The sequence below is a fragment of the Agelaius phoeniceus genome, chromosome 23 (genome assembly GCF_051311805.1).
Source record: "Agelaius phoeniceus isolate bAgePho1 chromosome 23, bAgePho1.hap1, whole genome shotgun sequence".
Classification (NCBI taxonomy): domain Eukaryota; kingdom Metazoa; phylum Chordata; class Aves; order Passeriformes; family Icteridae; genus Agelaius; species Agelaius phoeniceus.
Genome location: NC_135287.1, coordinates 902,186 through 919,584, shown reverse-complemented (window position 1 = coordinate 919,584; position 17,399 = coordinate 902,186). Strand labels below are relative to the sequence as shown.

The following is a 17,399-nucleotide window of genomic DNA, read 5'->3' as shown; positions in this document are numbered from 1 at the left end:
TGCAAGGGTCTTATTTTGATTTTGAGTCTCTATAAATGAACAACTGTATTGCTGAAGTTAAATGAAACTTTGAATTGAAAAAAGAAGTAGTGCTTTTACAAAAGAGGTTAAAGATAGTTTACAGTGTTTTGAAGGATTTAAAAAAAAAACAGTTGAAAAAATAAAAGTGGTTGAAATCATTGATGAGAGTTTGAAATGGTTGTTGGCTTTTGCAAAAGCAGATTGAGTTTTCTGTTATTAGAATAAGTTTGCTGTCATTTGGATTGCCAAAGCATGAGAACCGAAGGATGTCTGATAACCTTTTGCAGATTACATTTAAATCCTTGTGCGAAACCTGCAAGTAATATTTTTTAGAGAGTGGTAAATCTCCATAATGAGCCTCTCTTTACCCATTTAAAGTTAGTGAGCTGGCTGGGCATTCTGCAAAACCTGCAGCAATCAGTTAATCCAGAGGATTCCTCCTGATACACCTTTCCATAAGTAGGGTGTCCTGGTGATTCCTCTCGCAGACCACGGAGAAACAGAATTCAGCCCACAGCCTGGTAGGAAAATTTCCAGTGACGAAGCCGCAACACCCCTCAGCAGAAGGGGCTGAAAGCTCAGCTTTGCAAAATTCCAGCTGAACTAAGCAGGGATCCGCCAGAAAATAACCTCAGACGTGGGGTCCAAGTAACGCCGCTCCAGAGAAAAATAACTGCTACACAGTGCTCCTAGGCAAGGCAACTATACACAGGTTTTTTTTCCCGTCTGCCACTCTCCAGCACTTGGAGGCTCGGGAATAGGTTTGACGCCGGTCGGGGAAAGCTGTCGCGGCCGGGGAGGCGGCATTCTCCTCCGGCAGACCGCGTTTTAACTTTTGTAGATAATTACAGGCCAGAGAAGAGGAGGAGGGGGGAGAAGAAAAAAAAAAAAAAAAAAAAAAAAAAAAAAAAAAAAAAAAAAGAAAAAAAAAAGAGAGAGAAAAAAAAAAGAAAAAAAAAAAAAAAAAAACGCCACACACCCCAGTATCTTAAAATAGCGAGCAGGGAGGGGAGAGGAGCGGCGGATCCTCCCAGCGCGGCGCAGGGTAACAATGGTGCTGGCGGGGAGCAGCGGGCGCCCTGATTGACAGCCCGAGCCTCCTAAAAAGGCCGCGGAGCGATGGGAGAGATGCTTATCGGCGGCTTTATATAGCGGGGAGCCGGCGCCGCGCAGCGCGGCCCAAGCGGCGGGGACAGCGTGGACACAGCGGGGACAGGCTCGGGGACAGGCTCGGCGAGCCGGGCGCCCATGCGAGCCGGGCGCGGCTCTGGCCGCCCCGCAGGGGTCCCGCCATGCACGGCCAGCCCCAGCCCCAGCCCGGCCCGCAGCCCCCGGCGCGGCTGCCCGCGGCCGGCCGGCCCAAGGCAGGCAGGAGGCGCTACAAGACCTTCATGATCGACGAGATCCTCTCCAAGGAGACCTGCGACTACTTCGAGAAACTTTCCCTGTACTCCGTCTGCCCGTCGCTCCTGGTCCGGCCCAAGCCGCTGCACTCCTGCGCCGGTAAGCGTGACGCCAGCGGTGCCCGCAGCGGGGATGCGGCGGGCGCGGAGCCGGGGGTCTCGGACGAGCGCCTCCTGCATCTCCCACTGCGTCCCCCCAACCCTGCCGGAACGAAGCCCGGCTTTCACACTCCATCCCCACTCCCTGGGTTTGCCAGCGCTGCGATCGTTGTTAGTTACTATCAGTAACTAGCAGCTATCAGTTAGTTATTATCACTTTTTAGTTACTCTCAGTGTGTAGTGGTGGGTTTCAGCCCAATCCGGGGTGTGCATTGGAGCCAATATATCAGTGCTAAGTACTGTAGAAATCGTCCTTCATCTTATGCACATTGAAACCTCCAGTGTTTTTTTAATATGTCTGTGTGAGTACAAAGAAATTAATAGAAATATTCTGAAAAGGAAAAAAAATCTATAGATGCACAGTTTTTCTACCCTAAATTTTCTTTTTCTTTGAAAGAACGTAGGTTATTTCTTAACAGCAAAGATGGGAAAATACTTGTAAAGATTTTGCCGACACCACAAATAAATACGCACAAACGGCTCTGCCCTGCACAGGCAGCACAATAGCAATCGGGTCTTGACCATGGGCATTATAAAATTTCACAAGCGGACTGGTCTAATGTGGGTGTTTAAAAATCCACATTAAAAGTAAAAGCAGTATTCTTAGAATACATTCCAGATTTTAAAAAATATTTTTAAACATTCCTTTTTCTGGTGAAGCAGGCAGTTTTCCAGATTTCTGTTCTTCCCATAAGGCCATACTTCCAATGGTGACACATAATGTGTCAAGAGAAATGAGGTGATGAAACTGCAACTTAAAAATTCATTCTTCAAAAAATCTTGTCTATTGAAAAATATTTGTAAAGGACTAATTACCAATAAAAATAATACCTATTTCAAGGTCATAGAATTACATTTTTCCTCTTTCTCTTTGCTGGAAATGTTCATTTTACCCTTGTATTAGGTTGTGTTTAAAACCTCGATGCCTTCCTTTGGCTTAGGTTTGCTGGTTTAGTTTGAGATTTTTTATTGCTGAATATAAATGAGAAGGATCTTTTCAGCTCTTAGCGGAGCTGTGCTGATAGAAAACTTGCTGTTAGCGTACCCTAAGAGTTTGACAAGTAGAGTAAATCCTTGCTCCAAGCATAAATCTTCCTTCAACCTCAATATTTATTTTGTAAATACTAGTTATTAAAGATCCAGAAGGGATTAGGGGGCTGGATCAGAATTAAGACCCATGATGACCAGCTTTTGGGAAGAAGTTGCATGGACAATTTGATCCTCCGTCAACATTTATTTCTTCCAACCGATTTGTGCGTGACATCCCTTGCCTTCCCTAACTAATTGCTGACATATTTTATATAAGAACTAGTTGTTAATCAAGATATTGCTGACAAGGGAATTTTTGAGAGCTGATCCCTCACTACTAAGTAGTGAAATTCAGTGCTTGGCCAAAACGTCCTGAAGGGGTTTGGTGTGTGGCAGTGACGCACGGAGTGCCTGATTCTGCCTGCAGACCTCAATCCACCAGGGTAAGGACACCAAGCCTCTTGGCTTTTCTCTCTTTCTGTACAGAAAGAGGAAGAATTAGAAAAGAAAGTTCCTTTAGCATCCAAAAGGAATATTAACCTCGATATTATCAGTGTCCAGAAGCATGTACAATTACCTCAGCATAAAAATTATGGTCTGAACGTCACCTAATAGATCCTCGGGATTTTGGATGGATGAGGTGCTTCCTAGCAGCTGGTGTGACTCCCACCACCCCCCATGGAAAAAAAAGAGGGAATTTTTTTAAAAACATAGTTCTGGGTCAAGTATAGCAAGCATTGTCTTTGCAAGGGTGATGTATATTCAGTAAATAATCATTAATAATCCTCGTATGATTCAGCAGTGGATTGAGAGTGATGCTAGTGAGTCTCTTGTGGTTACTCTTCAATTAAAGCCTTATTTCTCTTTGTGCCTGGGATCTTTAATGAATTTGCCCTCAAGGTTGTGTTTCTAGCCCAAGCTCTGGCCTGTCCCTATGTCAGTTTGGGTTGTGAATATCTGCTTCTATTGGACTAAGCTGTATGGAATTGCAGCATTTGTGAAGTGAAGTACACAGAGAGATTTGCTTGTGGAATTAAAATCACAGGCGAAAATACTATCAAGTCCACAATTCCAAACTGTCAGATTCTAAGGTGTATAGGCATAATTCAAGTCTTATGTGTATTAGGCTATGGGAATTTTTTTTTTTTTATGAAAGGAAACTATTGGCTAAGAAATGGACAATACCACAAAAGATACCTAAATGTGAAAGAATTTGAAAAATACCCAGTACAAATCTGTAACTAAACTAAAATAAAGTAAAAAACCAAACCCACAAAGACACGCACACACACACAGAGTAAAAATAAACTAAAAAACTCCTCCCAAACTACTTGGGGGCTAAAGGCTGCAGAAATATAAAACTATAGAAATACTGTATGGCATTTAACTTTCTGCCTGAGTTTCCTTTGCCTCCGGAGTTAATCAGGAAGGGAGTGAGCACTTAGTCTCTTCATGATCTAAGAAAATGCGTCTTAACCTAAACCACAGAGATTTGTTACTGTACCATCATAGCTTGGACTTGGGAGTGTTTGAAACTGATGGAGTGATGAGTAATGAGTTACTCCACTGAGGTAACATCTCCTCAGTGGCTTTTTCTCAAGGCAGGAGAAACTGCCTTGAGAGGCAGGAGTCAGGGTTTGAGATGTTTTCATGGGCTAAAGATTAAATATTTCTTTCATCTTGGGTGAAGTCAGAGAAGGCTGATAGGCCTTTATAATTTATTTGGAGCTGAAAGACATAAGATGTTGTACTTGTGCAGTGTGTGTGTTCAACAACATCCCCAGTTAAGCGAAGAGAGATCAGAAAACTTTGCGAGCCCAATAGAAAAGAGTTTTTCTTCTGGCTCTAATGAATTGCTGAATATTTAACTGAGTGCATCTGAATTGGAACAAAACAGATTTGTCAAGTATCAGCAGAAGGTGGTGGAAGAAGCATTTGGGACTCTTCCGGTGAATCTTGAGGTCAAAGATTGACATTTTAGTTGTGAGGAGCATTTGTGAGGTCTAACGCAAAGCTAATGCAATGTCGCCGGTCTAATGCAATGTCGCCGGGGAGATTCCCATTGAAGAGAGCTTCAATTTCTTTTTTTTGAAAGAAAACTGCAATTCCCTGTGAAAATGTTCCATCATTAGTTTAAAATTTGATATATGAACATGTATTTATGTTTATTGAGCAAAAAAAAAAAAAAGGCTAAACCAGTACCAAATCTGTACCGAATCTGTAACAAAATGCTAGTCTGGGTTCAGAGGCATTTTGATTAAAATTTTAAAGACTAGAAATATTTTCAGATGGTGATTAATGCCACTTTACTTTATGACTTTTGGGCTGTGATGGCTGAGTGAAAATAATATTTCTCTTGTTTCATGATACTTATATTTTTATTGACTTTTCGTATTATGTCACCATTGGTTAATTTTTATAAATAATGATACACTGTTTATATGCTTGGTTTGTTACAGTGGTTGCTTTTTCACCGAGCAGAGTCCTATAGGAATCAATTTTCAAATTGCATTTAAAATTTAATTTTTCAATTAAAAATATTTGTAGGCAAGCCTACTCCAATTCTAATTTGTTTCCTCTATTTGTATTATGTTGGTTTAGTGATAGATTTAGAATCCAGTTGCCTTATTGGTAGTTTTGGGCATGGTAAAAGAATCAAAGGACACTGTCAGTGTGCAGTGTTACAAGGTCAAATTAGAAAAGCTCCTTATTTATCAAAGAAACTAAAATAGTTTGGAAATGAAAACTAGGCTGGGGTGTGGAGGGGAGTTGTGTGCAATCCTTGGTCTTAGTGGAATTCGTGACATTGTGTGTGGGTAATCAGTAATATCGGTCTTGGATGGCCTTTTTAAACTCTCCAAATGAATTGAGATGGCTGGATTAGAAAGAATCGCGTTGCCTTCAATTGCAGAGTTCAGTTATTTCAGCAAAGTTGGTAATACAAATTGTTAATTGTCTGTGATGTGTATTCATTTGTACCAGGCCTCATTCCAGCTCATTAAAAAACCCTCAAATTTGAATGTATCTTAGTGGTTTATAATTTAAATCCTAATGAGCAGCCGAGTAATTTATGTCTATGCCAAGGTTTTTTACTAGTCCATATCTCAGGTAGGGCTGTGATGATTTCTCTTTAATTGCTATACCAGAACAACACCTTGCAAGGCAAAAATATACCTTGGATCAGTGTGGCCCTGTTTATTTTATGAGAGAATTGATATAAAGATATAAGATATAAAATATTTACCGATGTTTTAGGGGAGTTGTCCTGAAGAGGATTCTACTGTTATATGTACATTTAAAAGCGCTGTAACTTCAGGAAGTGAATGCAATCTTAAGTTTCTCCACTTGTTTTTTTTTGCTTTTTTGAAAATTTTCTTCTCTTCTTGCTGCTCTGTGCAAAAAGTTTCCTTTAAAGAACATTAATAATTATTATTATTAGCTCTTTTGAAATAATTTTTGGGATTTTTAGTTTGGTGATCAGATCTTTTGGTTTGTTTGGGTTTGTTGGGTTTTTTTTTTAACTTTAAAACATTCAGGATTTGTGCGGTTGGGATTTTAATGTATTCAGGTGTCTAATACAGAATTGTTCAAATCTTGAATTCTTCTCTTCCAGTTCCATGTCTGTCCTCTGTTGTTTTATCTTAGGATGAACTTTGGAATAACCCCTTGGTTATTCCAAAGGGGTCTTTTGAACTGTCATTTTCCTCATATAAATGATATTTTCTGGATTAAATTCAGCGGTACCTGCAGCCGCTGGGGCCTTTGGGGAATCATTGTTTTGGAGATAAGCTATGAGGTTTCGTTCTTCTGGTCCTCACCCCGTCTCCTCAGCCTTTTTAGGAAACCATGGTGAGAAAGTAGATTTATTGTGAATTGAAATAGCTCAGTTTTTATGTGCAAACTCACAACAAAAGATTCCTTCCGATTATCTTTTAAAAGGTCTTGATTACAGGCAAGGCTTGATTTTGCTGTGGGAAGTTACTTCAAATTGGAGTGGAAGCCATTTCTGTTGCTCAAATACCTGCTGAATCTTTTCCTTTACATTGAACAGATTTTGTTATGGAATTCCGGGGGGAAAAGCAAAACGCTTGGGAAAGGAAAAGGGAATCCATGTTGTGTGTTCCAGCACGGGGAAAAATGAAATGCCGTCCATTTATCGTGCTTCCAGTCTGGAACATGACAGATGGATAAATCCGGTTGAATAAAGCTGATGTGGAATGGTGGGAGCACCTTCTGCCAGGCTCCCTTGGACTCGTCCCGCATTCCCCGAGCCTGGCATCTGCAGCTGGGGTTGGATTGTCTTCCCCCAGGACGCTGCCGGGAAAGCAACGGCATCCCAGGCAATAGTGCAAGGTCTCAGAAAGAGTTTTCTTTCTGTGCTGTGTGAAGTGAGTGCTCAGGAGATCTACATGTCTTAAATGGCTCCTGAGTCCATGAAAAACCTGTGTCCCAAAATGTTAAGGGAAGCAGGCCAAAATGAATCTGTGTGTTTATACAGGAGGTGCCAACCTAAATTGCAAAGCTGAAAATGCCTCTGTGTGGAAATCTGCATTGCTGCCAAGACTGTTTGGGATTTTTGCTGATTATTTGTAAAAACATATGAATAAAAAAAAAGATACTTTGAAAACTGCCTGTATTTATTTCGTTTAGCTTACAAAGATCAATAGAATTCTATAGTTGAGTAGCAAAAAGTAAAGGCAAAATTAGAAAGGAATTCTATTAATCCTGAGAAATACAAAGTGCTTCCTCTATAGATGTCTTTGATCCAGTCTTTGTGAAGCTATTGAGTATTTTTAATAGATATAAGATAGTTCAGAGATAATATTTCTGCCTAGAAATGGCAGAAGATGCAGTCACAGTTACACTGCTGTCTCTGAGCATTCCTCTGAAAACCCAGAAAAGTCAGGATTTCCTGTCAGGACTGTGTCCCTGCTCCTGTAGCAGGATTTATTCAGCTGCAACATTGGGAAAGTCAGAGTTTTCTCAAATTCTCCAAAATTCCCTGTCTATTTTAACCCTACAAGGGAAAGCCTGTCTGTGGATGAGGAGCACTTTATCAACTGAGGTAAATGAAACAAACCTATGAACTGAAAGTGGATTCCTCTGTAAGTGCTGTAGACTGGGCACAGCAGTTAATTTTAAGGAGCCTAGTGTTTTTCAGGGTGACCGTCTTGGGTTTTAAGTGTTTTGATGTTTTTAGCAGAAAATCTAGTTCAGAAATACCCAAAAGTGGCATATGGGGGATAATAATAATGAGCTGGGTGATGATAAATGGATACTTGGAGAAATGCCTGTTATTTTTTTCTGTTGGATTATATGCAGTACTAGATATGGCATTTCAGAAGGAAACCCAGATTAAAATCTGGATTTGAAAGCAGATCTCAGGACTGAGCAGAGAAATCTGTCTCTAAAGAAATTTCAGTGCTAGATATTAAAATATCTGTAACAAAGAGTGACTTTTGCTTTCTTATCTCAGTACTGTTAATAGCAAATAAAAGGATTTCATGAATGCAAAACTACAGTGAACAAACCAGAAGATCACACCCCAGTGATTGCAATAAAACCTATTGTGGCAAGTAATCAGCATTGTGGTTGTGGTTGGGCATGAATAAGCATTGTGGAGGAATGCTGTAATAAGAGGCATTAATGAATCTGGGATTCCACTGGGAAAATTGACACCTACGCCTCATTTTCTAAAGCCTCACAGCTGGCACTGAAGCACAGTTTAAATCCATCTGCACAGTGAGTTAAGTTTAAATGTAGCACTTTCATTAAGTGTCCTCAATTTGGCCACTGCTCATGGAGACTGCACAATGCAGACTGAGTGCCATAATTATTTTGAGGACTTTTATTTAACTTGCTTCTGTAGAATGCAGGAAAAGACCATCTCATCCTGTAGAATCAATGATGCTCCGCATTGCTGCCTTCAGGACAAGCTGGGCATGAACAGGGGCAAAAATTCTCACTGTGGAAGGTGAGGAAAAGGAACTGAGACTGTTTGGAGCTGATGTGTTGTGTGGAGCTCCTGTCACTCCACCAGGCTTGGGGAGCAGAGCAGGGCAGTAACTAAGGAGATTTTGTATTTTTTCTTCTGTTGTGTTGAGCAGTACATTTCTTTGCCATCTGGGTGCAGTGACGGACAGCTCCCCAGATCACAGCTCTGGCAATGTACGGATTGGGGCGTTGATCCACCTCCAGGATGGATTTTCTGCTGATAGGAATGTTGTGAGCAGGTTTGGGTGATGGAACAAAATTTATGCCTTTCCAGTTCAAAGTCACTTCCATGCCCTCAGTGCAGGCCTGTGGGGAAGGCACATTTGCATGGAATGCACACAATGGATGGCCGAGCCAGAACTGATGGTTGAGTCAGGAACTGAGCTCTGGAGGCACTTGCTCAATGCAGTGGCGTAAGTTTTTTCCAAAAGAACTGCTGGGCTGGAGAAAGGTTTTGCTCTGATTGCTCAGAGAATTTAATTACTTGGTTCTGATGATCTCTTTCTTCTGCTCAGCCCTTGATAAGTTGTCCAGTGTTAGAAGTGACTGCAGCCCTGCTTGGAGCCACTGGAAACCTGGGTTTGCATTTGCAGGCTATGTACAAAATCTCATCATATCCAAGTGAAAATAGGAGAAGTCAGAAAAATTGATCTTTTGGATTATTGGTAGATTGAAGAATCATTATGTGTCTTTTTCAGTTCAGAACAAAGAAAATGTTATAAATTTAGCTTGATAATGGAGAGGTTTAAAAAGTAGGTGTATGTGTAAGATCAGATCAGAGAAAATACTCGATCAGGAATAAATACTGAAAACTTGTCTTCTAAAGGCTGAAGCAAAACTTTATACCACTTTTCTTTTTACGAGACATTTGGCAAAACAATGAAGTTACTTTCAGTATTGCAAAATTTTATTTATTTTTCAAGGAGAGAAAGTTAAAACCAAACCTTTTCAGTCATTCCTATGTAAGAAATGCTCCAGCTAGATTGCAGAACCCAGAACATGTTCAAGAGCTTCACTTGCTAGGAAGCAGCACTTCTTTGGAAAATTTGGGACTTATTTTTTGATCTCACTTGTATTTGTGTAAAGTCTGTAATAAGAGTAGGATCACAAGGACAAGCTAATGGGAGCTGAGCAGTGGAAGTCTGGTGTTATCCATTATTTCTTGGGTTCCCAGGACTGTGGGAGAATTTAGCTGAGAGATTTCTACCCCAGCATTCCCAAAGCTACATTTTAATGACATCTTTAAAAATATAGAGGTTTGGTATTAGGACCTGGCTAAGACAGTAATATGTAATATTTTCAATTTTCCAGTATTTTCCCTTTTCTTCTCATGCACCTTTACATGCATGAGAGGAAATTCTTGGCCAGAACACAGCTCAGAGCAACGCCCAGATACTAGCTGCATGTATTTCAGGTGTTTAGGAACAGGTGAGATGCATTTATGTTACTAAAGAGAAAGATGAAGAACAGTCTTTAAAATAAAACCCCAACTGTACTCACATTCAAAATCTTTGGACTGCAGGTAGCACATCCAGAATACTTAAGCTCTGTCTAAGACACAGAACCTGAAAGAACCGTAAGAGACAAATCTGGTGGTTTTTTTCTTTTTTTCATTTTCTCTCTTTCAAAAAATCACACCTTTTTTTTTTTTTTTTTTTTTTTTTTTTTTTTTTTTTTAATGAAAGGAAAAAAACAATTTTCCAGAACTTCCCATGCAACAAAATTACAATTCCCTTTGGAGATGTGATAACAGAAAATTTGCAAATATATGGTCTTCTTTTCCTAGCAACAACCTTTCAGTGACCCTAATGTGTTTGGATGTGTATGTTCAGGTCTTGTCTTGTAAATTTTTTTACATGCCAGTGGTTTCTATTCATGTAGTTCATTGTCTGACTTCAATGGGACGACTTGCAGAGAAGGGGTTGAATTGGAAGTATTTATATTTGGCCTGTATTTTGGATAACCTTACTATTCATTTTTTGGATTTTCATCAGAATAAGAGTTTTCCATGTAATCAGTCAGTCATCTTTAAATACTTGGCCACCATTTGCCTTTGGATATTTCTTTTAATGGTTATTTTGCAAGTCACAGAGCAGTTAATGGCTGTGTTTCCTGCCAGTGAGTTGTTTGTTTTTGGTTTTTTTTTTTCCAGACTGGGATTTATTTCACCTTACAGGGAATGAATTTCATCTGAATTTAATTCTAATAGACATCTTGAGAATTAAGGTTGAAGCAACAATTCCTGTACCTTTGAGTGTGCAGGTGCCTATTGCCACATCCAACATAGAGCTGCTTATGTTGATCCATTAAAAACCAGAGCTGTGTTGTGTAAGCACAGAAGGATTGAAGCCTTAATAAAAACATGTCCTTTTCTTTTAGAAGATAGAGAAATGTGCCTTATATGTTTCTGGTTACTTAAACAGGGTATTCTATGACAGATTAACCTGTCATCTTTGAAATGAAATTAGCAGTAGTGGTATTTAATTATGTATGTTGCACATAACATGATATGCCTTATGGAAGGCCTAGTGCTCTGGATGGTGTTTCATCCTGTGGCTCAAAGAGGAAAAATATGAAAAGAAATAGAAAACAGTAATGTAATCATTGATAGAAAAAAATGATGAGAAGACTGAAGCAAATGGGATTGTTTGGCCAAAAAAAAATTTGTGAGTGTTTGTGAACGCATTTCACTTCACCCTTCTGCCTGTTTTGTTCCAAGCCTCCTCTTGACAGCTTTGCTAACAGTTTATTTTGTTGCTGTGGTGACTAAGCCATGGAGGAGCTGATATTTGGAGGTTTCTGTGGAGAGTACCAGGAGGTTTGGGACTCAGCTGTATTGAGCTCTTGGCTTTCCTCGAACAGGTCTGGTTTAGGTGGCTGCATATGGTGAAATTCTCCACTGAGGGTCAGGAAGCCATGCCAGAAGTTAAAAGTGTTGGTTTCACCTTGTTGCAATAAATTACAGAGCAATCATAAATGATAGGAAGGAGTTTGATGAAGTGGGTGAGGAACAATTGATGGATTACTTTAGTTAAAATTACTTAGAGCCCAGTCCAACTCCCACTGAAGTCAATTAAATCGTAGCTGGATCAGGGCCAGAATGAGTCAAATTCAATTATGTCTTAACTGTAAACATTTGAAAGCACAATACTGTAAGGTAGTTCAGTATTTAAATTACATTAAAACAAAAGCATTTATGAAATCCCGACTGATTTTATTTTATTTTATTTGTACAGCCCTATTAAAAGCCTTTTTCTTGTGGCTGGGACAGAGATCTCTTTGGCTGGTCCCTAATCCCCAGAGCACCTGTCTGTTGTGAAGAGATGTCCCAGCCATTGGTGCTGTAAATGAATTTGTCCATCACAGACTTGCTGCTGAAGTGATTGCATCAGAAGAGGCAGCAAAGAAGACTGAAAGGAGATTGTAGAAATCCCACTGCTTTTTCATCTAATTGTCAAGATTTAGAGAGCTTACTTGTGTAAGTACCAGCTCATAAATTAATGAAACTTTTACATGAGCTGATCCCAAATTCCAAAGCTGGAATGGTTATGGGTATTAATCTGTTTCTCAGCTGAACAAAGTACACCATCCAAAATAGTATTTAAAAAGAAATTATCTACATGATAAAATAGAGGATTTAGAAATGAGTTCAAGTATGGCAGTGTTTTCACGAAATTGGGCAGATTATCTTTTAAATCATTATTATCTTTTAAATTGTAATTCACATGGTTCCTTTAAGACAACTTATGCATTTTTAATACATTCAGGATTGATTCTTTTCATTTATCATCCAAAATTTTCTTCCCTGTCCATTTTCCAGCAGAGCCAGGGAGCAGCTCTGAGTTGCAGATGTAAGGTTTCCTGGCTTGCATTTGTCTGCCTGTCTTGGGAGGTCAGAGCTCCCAAGTGCCATCCCATCAAAACCTTGGGTTATGGCAAGCCGTGCAGACAGCAGGGAATGTCTGTGCACTGGGAGCATTCCCATCTCTGGGTGAGCTAAATTCATCTCTGCACAGATGATCTCCCAGCCCATGCCAAGTCTGCAGGTGTGGGATTGATCTGGCTTGGTCTCTTGGTCTTTGTAGCGGTTGTGCTAAAATTAAAGATAGGGCCTGATCCTGGTTTTCATGGCATGACATTGCTTTGGCTCTGTGAGAGGTTCTTTGTGGAGGATGGAGGTGCTGGACATGTGTGGAAATGGAAAAGATGGTTTGACTGCATATGCCCAGCACGCATGGGAGTGCTGGAGTGTCTTACTGCTGTGTGCTTGGCTCCATGGACTGGGCTTTGGTCTGGAAAACTCAGTTTGGCAAATAATTTCCTTTTCTTTTGTGCTCGCACAGTTTTTGTAATTGTTTTGTCCTTTCTGTTTTCCATGCTTTCTATTAATAGCAGGATCAATTAATAGCTCCCACTGTCACATTCTACTGAGTTGGCAACTATGAAATAGAAATTTGGCCTTCAGAGAAGGGAAAAATTGTACTCATCCAGCAGTTTTAATCAGGAAAAAAGGACAGAACTGTGATAAACCTTAGTACAGGACTTCTGTGGCACATACTCAACCATGGAAAAATAGGAAAAATACTGTTCCTTCTCTTCCCTGTCACAGAGCAAAACCACTGCCAGGAGAGCAATGAGACACTTTGATGGCAACTGGTGACTCTGTAGCTTTAATATGTTTGAAAAAGCTGATTTCTGTGACCTATTTCTCCCTTTTCAGCATTAGCACAATTAATCATGATACAACTTGCAAAAATGCATTAAAATCAGTTGGCAGCTTTTTAAAACCTGAGCATTGCTGTTCCCACCTCACAGACACTGCTCAGCACAGCCTTGGCTCAGCACCAAAGTCACCTTTGGGGGTTCCTTTGGAAATGCAAACCCATCAATAAAGCTCTCACCTGCTCGTGGTTTTTATCTCTGAGCTTCCACCCACAAAACAAAAGTGATGCTTTCCTGTAGTAGATTACAGGATAGAAAATTCTTTTGGCAGTGAAGGATACTGAGAAGCCTTTCATTCATCACAGTGTCTTGATGGTGACTTCAGTTGAAGAAAACCTTTCCTTTAAAAGAAATACCTTGGGAAAACTCCTGACAGTTCTACTTCTAGGAAGTAGAGCCAGTGCTGAATTTCTGAGTACTTCAGGTGTGATTTTGCCCTGTGCAGGGCTCGGAGTTGAACTCAATGATCCTTGTGAGTCTCTTTTAACTCAAGATATTTTTTGATTTTAACTCCTTGCTGATGATTTGCTGGGATGTATCCCACTCTACTCTGAACCAGTCATGCCTATGAAGCATTTGCTAAGTATTTCTTACATATGGAGTAAATGATAATGGAATTGCTGCCACCACCCATTGCTGCAATGTTAATTAACTGAAAAATCCACCCAGAAGAAAGTTAAGTGTTCATTTCCAGTACCTGGTATGTAGCTTTAGTGTAATTTAAAATACAGTGGACTGTTAATTTGTCTTCTCAAAATGTTTGTTTTCCCCAAAGCCAGTCATGGGTCATTTGCCTCCAGTAACTGATACCAACACTGGAAATATTTGTCCAGTTGATGACAAACTGAAGTGTTTGACAAATTATCAACTCTGGTTAACCTGGGGCCAGTTTACACCTCAGGAGAAAATTCAAATACACACCTCATCTAGTTTTTCTCCACAAGAATTTTCTTCATTGGGGTGTTTTCACTTGTTACAGCTATCAGTAAATAGTGGGGCTTAGGTACTTTTGCCTGCTGCATGGATGTCCAAATACTGCTTTTCTCAAGACCTCTGAATTTTCCTTGTGTCCCCACTTACTTTCTCCTTGGAGTCAATAGAAGTTTTGGGTGTGTAGAAAAAGAAAAGGAATTGCATCAGACTGCAAATAAATGACCATTTTCTGAGCATTCATTTAGCTGGCAGCTTGGGACATGCTGTGTTGGGAGCAGGGATAACTGAGTGGAGCTGGGTTTTGCAGAGCCCAGGGAAGAGCTGAGAGCTTTGCAGGCAGCGCTTTGTGCTTGGGCCATCCGTACTTGGCTTTGTCCTTGAATTCATATGTGACATGGAGCCCGCTGAATTCCTCATCCTTCCTGTTTTTTAAAGAAAAATGGTGGTCCTTTACACATTAGCATTTTAAATTCCTTTGCTAAGAAATGCAAGAGAAGCCCAAAGTCATATGGTCTGTGGGGACTGTGTATGTTTAACTGTGTTCTTCATGAGTATTAATTAAGTACAAGTAAAATCCTGTTGTTTTTTCCCAACAGAGAGAATTCTGTAGGAAGGACGAGACTTCCCCATAAATCACTTTAAGAGAGGTGTTAAGACAAAACCGTGTTTATTACTTTGCAAGAGTTTCAACTCTTTCATCACCATTTTTTATCCATCCTTTGTCTCTTACTGGATTTTTACACTCAGTCCATGCCCTGTAGGGTTCTTCAATTTGCTCTTTTGCTATATTCCTTCCCTTATCTTCCCTGAGCTCTTTGTTCCCTCACACAAACTGCACCTGAGAATGTTCAAGTCGAACTTTTGAACCTATGATGTCAGGTTGGTTTGGAATTAAGCAAAACCAGTTTGCCTATCCCTCACTGCAAAAGGGTTAATCCTCTAAACTATTGAGAGACAAGGGCAGGCAATTGTGAAAGGAGCCCCTGTTTTATAAGCATTTGTATTGCCAGTTCTTGAATGCCCATAATAAGCAGGTTGTGCTGTGATTAATGACTGTGTTTTACATGCTGACGATGGATGATGTGTCTCATTGGAGAAGCCATTTATTTTTATTCAGGCTTCTCACCCCAGCAGCACTGAAAATGAGATGTTAACGTCCTGGTGGGAGTATGTTTCATTCTCAGCAATTTAATGAAAGGTGACCCACAGAGAGGAGAAAATAATTTAAATTTGCCTTTCCTTTGCCTCCTTTTAATGTGTGAGAAGACAACTCATAAAATTATTTTTTCATACAAGGTTTTTCTTTTTCTTTCATGATTCTTACTTTGCTCCCTCCGAATTGGAAACAAGTAGGAATGTGTTGTCATTCTGAAACTTTATGCATTTGAAGGGGCAAGCTATTCAAGTGCCTTAAACTTTGTTTTCTTAAATTTATTTTTAGTAAAGGACTAAGATAATTTGAAATATTCTGTTATTTGAGCCAATTTTTGTATCAGATTATAAGTTTCTGATTTTGCTGCAGTTTTGATTGCACTTTTCCCTCTACTTTGTCATTTTGTATGTGTAAAGGATGTGATGGTAGAGTGTGGTGGTTGGAATACACAGAGTGGACACAGAACTCACCTTTTTATTAACCAACTATATATTTATATCCATATGGATTCAGCATTGCATCCATCTAATGTCAAGTCTTTAACTTCTGTAGAATGGCTTTAAGTAAGGAGGAAAAAGACTTTTAAAAGTACTTTTTAATTAATTGGAGAAAATCTGTTTCAAGGCAGTGAAACGGGATGCAGGGTCCAAGCAAATCTTTCAGAAGCTCTACATAAAATGAAAGCCCTTGGATCTCCTTCCCATCAGATCTCCTGGGATGGAAACAGGGACAGCTGTAGGCAACGCATCAATACTTCAATAGAGAGGAAAAATGGGATTAAAAAAAATTTAAATTGAAACAGTTTTTCATATGAGGTTCACCAAATGTGAATTAAAGGCTCTTTTGAGTCTCAGAATTTAAAAGCTCCCTCAGAACTATCACACCATTGCTGAGCAGAGCATACCAATTCCCATGATGGGTCAGCAGTGTTGGGTGTTTTCATCAGAGAGCAGTAAATGTCAATAATTGCCTAAATTCTCTGGACAGCTTAATAACATTCCAGGTGGGATACAGCCCCTATTTCAGAGCTTAATGAAAACACTGTCAGTGTAAAGATTTTGTCTGTCTGCATGTGGAAATGCCAACTCTAATATGTGTTTCATCCCAGCACAGCCAAATCAGAGTCTGGTAGTGGTGAGATTTGGGAGATGCATAAAATATTCCCTGCAGAATTATTTAGATCAGCATCATGTTAAAATTGGCAGGGATGGCTGATCCCAGGCAGAATGTCTTTCTTGGGTAAAAAGAACTTTTTAAAAATTGAGCTTAAAAAAGCTATTTTTGTTGGGAAAGCCAAGAGCTGTATCTGTGCCTCTTATTGGAGGAGTTCCCCTGGAAACATTACTGCTTGCACAAGAACAGGACACATGCATTGCTTCAAAATTAACATACATATTAATGGCACATTAAGGAATTTCATAATCGTGTGACACAAAAGAGAGTTCTTGACACAGCACTCATGCAATGCATTAATGCAGAATGTCTGCAGCAAGCTGGGAGATAGCAACACCTCTGCCTCCTCTCATGGCTGCTGTTGATATGGTTTCCAGGCCATATCACTGGTGTGGTTGGTGTTATTGCCCTCGTTTTGCATGTGGGGAAAACAGAAGTCCAGTGGGATTCAGGGAGTTGGCTGAGACTGACCATTAAGGCAATGCCAGGAATGGAGATATTGTGGCTGACGTCCTCTTTCCCCAAAATCTACATCCAAGTGAACAGAACTTGGTTTGTTTGGTTCTTTTATGGGACAGAGTAAAGTTGGTGGGAATGTGACAATACCCCATTAGCCTGGAGCTGCTTCTTATGCCAGTGGGAATTATACACCCACCTACACATGAAGGGAAGAAAGGGCTGTGTTGTTTTTTGCCTGTTTTGTAACTGGCATTGGAATGAGATTATGAATCCCCAACATCCCTGTGGAACTCAGCAGCGCCACGTTTCCCGGTGACAGGGCCTGTAGGAAACTCGGAGGAGAATCCATGAAT

General features: G+C 40.1%; 1 protein-coding gene across 1 annotated transcript in view; it reads left to right on the top strand.

Annotated features, from left to right (window-relative positions):
• The first annotated feature begins 1,011 nt into the window (after nucleotides 1-1,011).
• The window catches only part of BARX2 (BARX homeobox 2), a 33,261-nt gene continuing 16,873 nt past the window's right edge, over nucleotides 1,012-17,399 (top strand). Inside the window, exon 1 of the mRNA XM_054647567.2 lies at nucleotides 1,012-1,524. Coding sequence (XP_054503542.2) covers nucleotides 1,314-1,524 — 211 coding nt within the window. The 5' untranslated portion in view covers nucleotides 1,012-1,313. The remainder of the gene's footprint in view (nucleotides 1,525-17,399) is intronic.